General features: G+C 29.7%; 2 protein-coding genes across 2 annotated transcripts; one reads left to right on the top strand and one right to left on the bottom strand.

Moving 5' to 3' along the window:
* Positions 1–249: 249 nt before the first annotated feature.
* On the bottom strand, positions 250–2,007 carry LOC107492002 (peptidyl-prolyl cis-trans isomerase CYP19-3). Its single transcript, XM_016112950.3, has 2 exons — positions 1,923–2,007; positions 250–919 (listed from the first exon to the last, which is right to left on the bottom strand). Exon 2 carries the CDS (start codon positions 891–893, stop codon positions 369–371), a length of 525 nt encoding a protein of 174 aa, XP_015968436.1. The 5' UTR covers positions 894–919; positions 1,923–2,007; the 3' UTR covers positions 250–368.
* A 6,708-nt stretch (positions 2,008–8,715) lies between these two features.
* On the top strand, positions 8,716–9,571 carry LOC107491846 (AT-hook motif nuclear-localized protein 19). The gene has a single exon (XM_016112761.3). It carries the CDS (start codon positions 8,891–8,893, stop codon positions 9,569–9,571), a length of 681 nt encoding a protein of 226 aa, XP_015968247.1. The 5' UTR covers positions 8,716–8,890.
* The last annotated feature ends 2,039 nt before the right edge of the window (positions 9,572–11,610 follow it).

Raw genomic sequence — 11,610 nt, 5'->3', positions numbered from 1 at the left:
TATATGTGATTATGTGTGCTTGAAGAGCGACCTTTAAAAGAGGCCAAAGAACCATTATAAAAAGGGTGAAGATTTTCCTAAAAGACTCGGTATGCTGTAATTGGTTGAGTCTTAAAAAAGTTTTTAACCCACAAATAGAATTAAAATAAAGTTCAAACCCTATTAGACCCAACCCATCATCAGTTCTAACTTGGTGTACTGTGTGGTACTTCTCTTCTAAATTATCTGGTCCAACAAAGCACAAAGCAATTTATCAATTAAAATCAACTTAAAAGCATTTTACTTGTAATACATAAATCGCTTATTAATTTACATTGTATTACTAACAAGGCTTAAAACTTGCCATGAAAAACCCATGGATGATGAATTCAATTCTCTGCTATCTGACCACAATCTTCTATAACAACCAGTTCAGATGTCTTCCCAGCATTTGAACCAACCTTCTCCATCTCCTTAACCACACTGTACCCATCAATAACTTTTCCAAACACAACATGCTTCCCATCAAGCCATTCAGTCTTGGCAGTACATATAAAAAACTGAGAACCATTTGTATGGGGCCCTGCATTCGCCATGGAAAGCATACCAGGTCCTGTATGCTTCAACTTGAAATTCTCATCGGCGAATTTAGAACCATAAATTGACTCTCCACCAGTCCCATTCCCTCTGGTAAAATCTCCACCCTGACACATAAACTGAGGAATAATTCGGTGAAACGAAGATCCTTTGTAGTGCAAAGGTTTCCCAGATTTTCCAATCCCCTTCTCTCCGGTGCATAGAGCCCTGAAGTTTTCAGCTGTTTTTGGTGTTACATCAGCAAACAGCTCCATTACTATTCTCCCTGCTTTCATCCTTCCAATTGCAATGTCAAAGAAAACTTTTGGATTCGACATCTTTATCAGATTTGCACCCAAGTTCCCTATCCAGGTAAATACACTGTTGTCACACACTATCATTGTACTAATAATCAAATCAATAAATAAATAAATTATAAATGGTAATTACTTGTATTATCAACTTCATATGAAGCTAATAGATGAGAACCATATGTCAAACTAGGTTAAATTACTTTGTCAATCTTTATAATTTCAACAAAATTGCACTTAACTCCCTACAATTTAAAAGCTTCCAATTGAATCCCTACACTTCTTTTAATTTTGTAATTAGATCTTATCATCCCAAAAACATTTGGATTATCAGATTATTCCTCTTCAAATTGAAAATACCCACGCCTACAGGCTAAATCCCCAAACCTTAACATCCCATTTTCAGAATCTTCAGTAAATTCTAACGTTTTTTAAACATAAGGATCTAATTACAAAATTCAAAATGGCACAGAGAACTAATTAGAAGCTTTTAAACCATATGAACTTAATTACAACTTTGGTAAAACAGAATAGCAAAGTAATTTAACCGTCAAACTATCTATCAATTCTCGCCTATAGTCCTTACATGAAGACAGCTTCATAAGTAGTCACAATTCTAAATCATATAATTTCAAAACTAAAACTAGCTAACTTATGATGCAATATTTGCCGCAATGCAATAGAGCCTTTCCAATTTAATCATAGGAAGACACCAAAATATATACAATGAGGCAACCTTAAATGTAGCTTAGGTTTATGTTATGTGATGACGTGGAAACTAATCAACACAAGACCGTCCATAAGCACACTAATAATAATTAAAGAAATCAAAACCATAAAACAATAGAAATCAATAAATAGAGAATGTTCATCATTCTGTATAAAGTCCTCGAGCTATGAACAATAAGCAAGAGAATGTGAATGAAGAAGATGAAATGGGATTTTGCACATGTTTTGAACTCACAGACTACGAAATAGAGCACCAGAGAGTCTTCGAAATGTGCAGAGATATACACAATAAGATCACAGAAACAGTGAAAAGGAAGAAAAGAGTACCTTGGATTTGGACTGAAACTGAGTTTGAGAGTTGAGAGGTAGCGGCGAAGAAAAGGCTTTAAATAAACGGTGGCAGAGGGGTTTAGGGTTAGGGTTTTGAATATTTTGTAGATTGGGGATTGGGCTTTTTGAACCAGGGCTTTTTAAACAAATTTTTTTTGAATAAAATGAATTTTGGGCGAGGTAAAAACTTCGTGTGGGTCAGACCAAAAATCTTTAATGGGTAACAGGTTTTTACTTATACACTTTATCACTCTATAATACATAATTTTTGTTTTGCATTATATGTTTAAATGAATTTATAAAACCTGACAAAAAAAAAATGAATTTATAAAAATGTTAATAATAATATCCATTTCGTAAAGAAAATGTCTCTTTATCTTCATGGGTGCTTATCACCTAGTTTATTAACCATGAGGCTGGAAGTTGGAATCTTACCACCCATTTTTTTTCCAGGAGAAATCTTAATTACCGCCTTGAATATGGTCAATTTTTTTTTTTTTGGTAATTAGGATATGGTCAATTTTATTTAGAGAAATTATTTAAATTTGTCTAAAAAATTTTAAAAACAGATAATTAATACACAAAAATATTCTCAAAGTTTTATTTCGACAAACAAATCAATTTTCAATTTATTTTTCGACAAAATAATTACCCGGATTAGTTCCCAAAAATTTTAAAGGAAGGCATTTTAGCCCCTAAAAAAATTAATACACAGATTAATTCTCAATATTTTTTTCGTCAAATATAACAATTCTCCATAAAAAAAAAGTAAAATAAAATTATTATTATTATTATTAATTACACAATAATACTATATTATAATTTTTTTGTATTTTTTGGATAAAAATTATGATAAATTTATTCATTAATATTTTAAAAAATATGTCTATATTAAAAGAAAATATTTTAATTTGGATTTCAAAACATCATTATTCACCTTATTTGTTTCTAACGAAAAGAGTATATTAATATGCTAGTGTCATCGTCCACATGCACAAAGCTACGTTAATAATAATAAAGGTTGACATATAGTAAAAGTGAAATGTATGGGGACTGTTATGTCTAATAGAGAAAAACGTTAAGGATTGATCTGTGTATTAATTTTTTTTGGGGATTAAAATGTTCGCTTTTAAAATATTTAGAGGCAGATTTGGGTAATTACTCTGATAGAAAATAAACTGGGTACTGATTTGTCTGTTGAAGTAAAATCTTAAGGATTGTACGTATTAATTTTTCTTGGAGACTGATTTAGGTAATTACTCATTTTATTTATCCTAAGAGTCTTGCTAGACATCTAAGTCTTTTTAATAACCAAGTACAATTAAAGTTAGTCTAAATCTAACAAAAATAAATTTTATTAGTGAAAGCGTGAATATACGTTCCAATTTCCAGCCACTAATGTGAACTTTCTATCATTCTTTTCCTTTTCTTTTTTGCATTCCTCCTCCTTTTTCTTCGTGTTCTTCCTTATTCTTTGCATGTTTTCTCCCTATCATCGTTTCTTTTTGCAGCAACGATTTTTCTTCTCTTTTTTTTAAATTTTATTCCTCTTAAAAAAGTGAAACAAGAAGAATTAAGCGAAAATAAAATAAGAATAAGATGAAGAAAAAAAAATAAAAAAGAAGAAGAAGAAACAGCAGAAGATGAGGAGCAAGAAGAGAAAGAGTTTTGAATTATGCAGAATTTATCAGAACAAATAACACCAAAAATTCTTAACAATAATATATAAATTTCTTAATTTTATACCAAAATTTTGTTACAAAAATGTCTTCTTTAATGCTGCATTTTTTCTTCTTCTTTTTATTCTTTTTTCTTTTTTTGTTGTTCTTATTTCTTTCTTTTAGGAGCATTGCTTCTCATATTAGACTTGAATGAACATGTTTGTAATATATTGTAATCTTATTTAGTTGAAATTAAAGAATGTAGGTCCTTCATCTTTCTAGTAATTTTGTAACATTATGTGTTTTTTTATTTGATTTTTTTATTTTTATTCCTGTTAAGAGAGTTAAATAAGAAGAATCATAAGAAGGTAAAAATAAAAAAAAAGATGAATAAAAAAAGAAGATGATGATGATGAGAATGAAGAAGAAGAAGGATGAGAAAGAGTTTTGAGTTTTTATTAAGTAATTTTGGTGCATTCTTAATTTAAATAAGGTGCATTTGGTCTATACTTGTTTTGAACCGAATTTGTTTGTATATCATCATTAATTTCAGTGCATTTTATATTTAATTTTGGTGCATTTTGGATTTAAATAAGATGTATTTTTAGTCTAAATTTGTTTTAAACTGAGTTTGCTTATGTGTTGCCATCATCATTAAAAAATTTTATACATATAAAAAGAAGATGATGAGGACAATAATGATGATGGAGTAGGAGGTGGAAGGGGAAAAGGAAAGAAGAGATCAAAGAAATTCAAATAAAAAAAGAAGGAGGAGGAGAAAATGGAAGTGGTGGCATGGTGATGGCGATGACGATGTTAATAAAAGTGAAAGATGAAGAAAAAAGAAGAGAAAAAAAAGATAATGATGATAATGAAGATAGAGGAGAAGAAGAAGGAAAAAGGAAGAAGAAAGTGGTGGTAGTGGTGAACGAAAGAAAAACAAGAAAAAGATGTAGCAATAACATGGATAAAAAAAAAGGTATGTGTAAATTTAAAATTCTTAATAATAATTTAGTTAGACTTAGTTATAAAGCACAATTAAAAAACTAAAACTGATATGTGTATCACTTTATTGGTGTGTCTTTTTTTTAAATATTTTATTTTTGATAATAAAAATTATAAAAAAATAATATTGCAAATATCATTTTTCTTAAGCAACATTCCTTTCAATTTCCTCTTGGTCTCTAACACACTCATGGTCATGTAGGGTCAGACCTGAGATACCAAGAGGACAAGAGGACAACTTGGCTGGGAAAACAACAAAACCAACTACACCAAAAGATTAATAATCACTAATCAATCATAACAAATTAACCACTAAAATCGGAAGAAAAAACAAGTCATATAATTTTTATTTTTTATCTGATTATACCTATTATCAACCCACTCAAAAAATGAGGTAGAAGATTATAGGGGAGAATTTAAAGCACATATTAGGCCATTCAAACCCTTTGAAAGGGATAATTTTCCTCTCAAACTCGCACTGTGTTTAATGTTTATTCTTTATATAGCTATACTTTTTAAAAGAGAAATATTAAGTTATTAATATTTTTTATTTATCTTGTATTTAAGTTAATATAAATCAATAAATCAATTCCTCATTTTTTTAAATATTAACCTCTAATATATATCTTCTTTGGATAATAAAGGGAAAAAGTGACTTCTCCCAAAATTATGTAAGACATTTTAGTGAACTTTTTCCAATGCATTATCCCGTACATGTTCATGTCACATTATTTTATATATAGGTACTTTTATTAGGAATCTTACTTGATGAAATTAACAAACAATATATGTATATATAGTTGTACGTAGTTATATATAGTCACACATAAATAAAGCAAATATAAAATTCTTTCTTTCTTTATTATTAGAGTGCGTTTGTTTTTTAAAACAGGATATTATAAGACACTGAAAACAGGATAGAATAAGATATTGATAGATAGAGATATAAAATTTTGTGTTCTTGTATATTATTTAGTAATAAATTATAACAAATTATGAAAATTCAATTTATTCTCATTTTTTTCATTAAAAAAATTTGAGATGAAAAATATAATAATAAAAAATATAATTATGAAAAATTAACAAGAATAATGAAAGAAAAAAGAATAAGTTGTGTCATTTGTTAATGTCTCTGTATCCTTTATTTAGTGTCTCTAAATACATTATTTCTGTCCATATTTTCTCTGTCAAATACGATTTTGTGTCTCTATACTCCTATTTTAATGTCCTGTACGCAGTCTTATGGAACAATATGATATAATCATAAATATAAATAAATGGGTCGATAATGAAATAATTACTTTGATTTTGCAAACATGTTGTCCCACAAAAGCAGTCATGTCAGCACATAGATTTAAGCTACTTGCATGACTCTACATGTGACTTGTAAAAATATTTTTGTCATTAAATCAACTCATCACCTAACTAACAAATTAAAGCTTTTTATTTAAAATTATTATGCATAGATGTTATTTTTTAAAAATGTTATAAGTCGAGTTTAAACTCTAAAACCTTTAAATTAAGAAGCCCAGGTCACATCATCAAAATTGCAAACCCGTGAAATTTAAAATAAATTGTGTGACATGCCTAATAATTCTATAATCAGTCTCGACCTAATCAAGATTCATTTTCACTATGCACATTTTTTTTAGCTCCTTTCTAATACTTTCACTGAACTTCAATCCTTTTCAAGTGAGGACAAAATACAGGCTCAACCAACAGAATTATTGGAATGTCAACTCTAAACATTTTTCAATATATATAATTATCATCACTATGGGGTCAATGATGACCTTACAATTGTTTTGTGTGTGTGCTTTTTATTTTTTACTTTTTTGACGTTACAACAATTTCAGCAATGAAATTTTACCTTTTCATTTAGAGTACATACAAGTAAATTAGTAAGATATTTAATTATCTCAATTCTCCAAAAGTATGAAAATTAAGTTAAGGAGGTTGAAATTTTCTCCGTTTATCAGTCAAGAAGACAAGTAACTGATATTGCACTGCATAACATGGCAATTATTAAAACAAAGAATAAAAGGTTTAGATGGTTAACATTTATTAGTTGTATGTGAATAAATTATATTGATTACTATTCGAATTGGCTGGTCTATTTTAAAAGCTAACTCAAAATATGAAGATTGCTTTTTAAATATACGTATTGTTCTTTGAAATGTATTTAAAACGAATTATAGACGATTGAATCTTAAATAATGAGGTTGGAGATGGTGATGAAGGTGTTTAAAATAGTTTCACGTCAGTTCCAAAATATATTTATAGGAGAAGTGATGACTTGATCGTCAATCCAAAATCACGAATCGTAGCATCCATACCATTGAACATCATCCATATTATCGAGAATAACCATCTGGGTATCAAGAAATTTTGGGGTTCACCAAAGATTCAACTATTGACCTTTTGAATTTAGAACTCTGATATCATGTCATGAAATCACTTATTGCAAAAGTTTAAGCTGATAAGAAAATGTAACACTAATAGTTATATCTCTAATATTAAATCGGACATCTCTAAATCTCAATTATACACATTATACAAATATTTCCTATTCTTCCTCAAGTCATAATTTTATTTGAGCGAAAGTATAAACACGTATAAACACCGTATAGACTTGTAGAGTGACTATAACTTTTATATAACGTGGTTGATAGATATGAGAGTAATAATGGTAAAAGGAAAAGAAAAGTGAGAGGATTAGAGTTCCAAGGGCCTTGATGAAAGCAAAGATTCTCTCCAAACAGTTACTTGATCGAAAAAACAATCGAAAGTGAAATGCTATTATTCTGAAGAAAAAAAAATAAAAATAACAAAGCAAGAAAGAATCAACGAAAAAGAAAAGAAAAAAAAAACAAGATGCGTTCAACAACCGTTTATCAATTGAAAATTTGAAGCAGTTAGTTGTCTACATATTAATTAATTGATGTGATATGATAAGGTCACTAGCTAGTAGCTACGAGAGGAATCATGCTATTATGTTATGTGAAATTCTCAAAAAGTTATATTATATATGCCGAACGTAACGGGAGATTATTACTTCATTATTTTATAACCAAACTGCAGAAAAATAGTGAGTATGTATTTAATAGAATAATAAAATCTTATTTTTGTTATGAATGCGTGTCTGAATATATAATATACGTTGAATTTGTATATTTTTTAAAGTGAAAAGATATATAAAGTAATAAGTAAAGGACTTGCACATTTAGCCGCAAAACGTGACGAAGCAAATCGTGGGTATAAAGAAAAGAAAAGAGTCATCACCAACAAAATTAATCATTTTTATTAATACTTGATTAATATTTTATACTTAAGTACTAAATTTTAAAAATATAAAAATAAAATGTTTGCTAATATTAATAAAAAGTATTATTTCCTAACATGTTTTTAAACTTGTTATTTTTGGTACACTAACTTTAGATAGATATAAATAACCTCGTTTATTTGTACCTTTAAGATAAAAGTAGTATTTCTTTTAGTTTTTTTCTTGTATTTTTTAAAGAAAAAAAAAGTAAAAAATTATATTTTTTAAAACTTACAAAACAAAAATAAAAAAAAAATAAAAAATGAGTAATATATAAGACTAAGGACAATTTACTCAATTAAAATGGGTACGAAGATTCTTTATTTAAATGTAATATTTTTAATTTATTTACGTGAGTGTCCTTTTTTATTATTATGTAAACTGTGGTAGGTAACTATAATTTTTAATTTGTGACACGATTTATATTTAGGAAACTTTGTTATGTACAAGATTTTCTAAGTGTGAACCGTGCCAATCTTTTACGATTTATGTACAAATTAAAAACTATAATTACTTACCACGATTTATATAATAACAAAAAAAAACACTCACATAAATAAATTAAAAATATTATATTTAAGTAAAGAATTTTCACATCGATTTTAATTGAATAAATTGCCTAAGACCAATATGAAAGTTTAGGCGAAAAATAATAGCCGTGAGCATATAAGTAATAAGTATGATTTAGAGGAGATGCGAATAATGATGTGAATTGGGCCACCTTCCGCCAGAGCGAATATATATAAATAAAAAAATGAAAAGGGAAACCCTAAGTACGAAGCTTATATTTATGAATTCCCTAGTGTTTTTGTTTACTTAAACTTACAACAACCCTTTGTAATTTGTACATACAGCTCCCCCAGGAGAAACCTACACACACTTCCCTTCTTCCCTACTTGCCTTATTTCTTTCCATTAATTATTTTCTAAAATAATAATTAAACTTCTCACTTCTCTGCTCTCTTTTTTCAACGAACCATGGCGAATCGATGGTGGACCGATCCGGTGGGTCTGACCGGAGTAGACAACTCCACCAACTCTCCCATCAAGAAACCCGATCTGGGTTTATCTGCTCCCATCAACAAGCACGAAGAACAAGATGACAACAACAGCGACGACTACCCCAAGGAAGGAGCAATCGAGCTCTCCGCCACGCGCCGCCCAAGGGGCCGTCCTCCTGGTTCCAAGAACAAGCCCAAGCCGCCGATATTCGTCACCAGAGACAGCCCTAACGCACTCAGAAGCCACGTCATGGAGGTTGCTAACGGTGCTGACATCACCGATAGCTTGGTTCAGTTCGCAAGGAAGCGACAGAGAGGGGTCTGCGTTCTCAGCGCCACCGGGACAGTCGCCAACGTCACTCTCCGGCAGCCAACTGCTCCCGGCGCCGTCATGGCACTCCATGGGCGATTTGAGATCATATCTTTAACAGGCTCGTTTCTTCCCGGGCCGTCGCCGGCGGGGTCGACGGGGCTGACCGTGTACCTGGCTGGAGGGCAGGGGCAGGTGGTGGGCGGCGGGGTGGTGGGGCCTCTTGTGGCGTCGGGATCAGTTATGATAATGGCGGCAGGTGGTTCCGGCGGGGATGGTTATATGGTTGGGCAGCTCAGCCATGAAGGTTCTTGGGGTCATTCGAGACCACCACCACCCCCCTATTGAACCCTTGAAATTCAATTATGTTTAATATAATTAGTATGTTTGTTAATTACTTTTTCTTAATTACTAAATCATAGATACTACTCTAAGTAGTAACTCATCATCTCATCTGTACATTTAATTTACTGCAAAAAACGGTTTACCTTATTATCATTATATCATCTTTTGCATTTCCGTCCTTCTTCTATATTCTTTTCCTTTCATTATAGGTGGAAACTCAGGTTGACTTTACGTAAAATTGATACTTAAGAGTTGTCAAATGATTTGATTGATTTGACTAAATTTTTATCTAATAAATATCAACTTTATGTATGTGAAGATTTCACCTCAATTTTCACCTTCAATCCAAATAAAATAAAGAAAAAATCTAGGGGGCCAGCAGATTTATTAAAATCTGGCTAGCACTTAGCCAGCAAAACAAAAATAAGTGATTCTCCACTATTAGATGAAATCTCACACCATTAAATATACTATTGATAGTTAATTGATGGCTACAACTCACCAAAACTGCTGCCCCCTAGCACTCCTCTAAAATAAAAATGATTTATTTAGTCTTTTTTTATGTATGTGCGTGTGCTTAACTAATACTGTCAGTATTTATTTTAATCCATTATCCATATAATCCTTTCTTTAATGCCTTTAATTTGCATCTGATATATTGAAAATGTGAGTAAGAGAAGTGCATTTCTTATTACTTTATAAATTTTAAATTTACTATTTAAAAAATATCTAAATACATAATTTAATTAGGTTAATACAACAAAACTGAATTCGTTGTATATTTAAACAAATGTAAAATACTTTTGACTCACACTTCTGATCCCAAATATATATAAATAAAGGGGAAAATAATAGCATGAATAATACAGTACCATAACTTAGGCGTTGATGTGTGCTTCATGCATGATGTCTACATCTAGTGTCCTTCCTATTAATTAAAACAATATCTGTTAAATCAATAGTGTTTGTTAAATGAGGGAACATACAACACAGATTACAACTAATAATTAATTCAAGAGGAAATTATACATACAATTTAAGCTGTTGACACTTTGGATAATATAAATTATCAAAAATTAAAGTGAACTCTAGAATGTCCATATATATAAAAATTAAGTTGACCAATTATCATCAGATTAATATATATCTCTAGAATGTCCATATATATAAAGAAATAAGAACAAAAGTAGTCACATATTTGTACCTTATATACATGGATTATTTTGTTGATTGAATGCGTTAGAGTAAAAAGAGAGAAGTAGGTCAAAATTTCAACTCAATCTTTTTTTACTTTATCCCAGTAAAGTGCAGCCTTCTAGTTAGCTCATCTCATCTATCAAGAACAAAATCATGCGGGATTTTGGGCAGACTTGTTGCACCATATTTATAATTCCTAGTCATCGAAAATCACCAGAACTATATATATATAATATATATAGCTAGATAGATTGCTTTGTACTTTATTTTGTCACTAGTTATTACTACTATAGCTAGAACACTTACATTACATAACATACATAACAAACTCCTTTATTTAAGATATATATGTACTAAAACGGATCCTTTAAATAAAGAAGCTAGCACAAGATTATTTGTAGAGGCTATTGTTGTGATGAGCCTTTCTAGTACAATATATTTTTATTTTATTACTAAAAGATCAATCAATGAAATACTTTCCCTTCATGCATGGGACAATATAATACAGGTGATTGATTCTCTATTATATATAATATATTTTGCAGATGCACCTATTTGGTTGGCAAGTCACAAGTTATGCCTAGCAAACTTGTGCTTTCATATGGTAACTTTTTTTGGAAGAGTGAAACATTCACATTTTATATATAAGTATGGGAAAGTGTTCAAGTTTACCAGTATATCAATATTTCAGTGATTTTTTAATTGTTAATCTTAATTATAAAAAATATATATAATATATATATAATTAAGATTAAGAGTTAAAAATTACTAAAATACTTTTTGTATGTATGTTTATTTTTTTCTGTAATATACGATATTTTTAAAAATATTTCTAACATTTTTAA

Source organism: Arachis duranensis, chromosome 6, assembly GCF_000817695.3.
Source record: "Arachis duranensis cultivar V14167 chromosome 6, aradu.V14167.gnm2.J7QH, whole genome shotgun sequence".
NCBI lineage: Eukaryota > Viridiplantae > Streptophyta > Magnoliopsida > Fabales > Fabaceae > Arachis > Arachis duranensis.
Note: the sequence above shows the minus strand (reverse complement) of the source record. Positions and strands in the feature narration are given on the sequence as shown.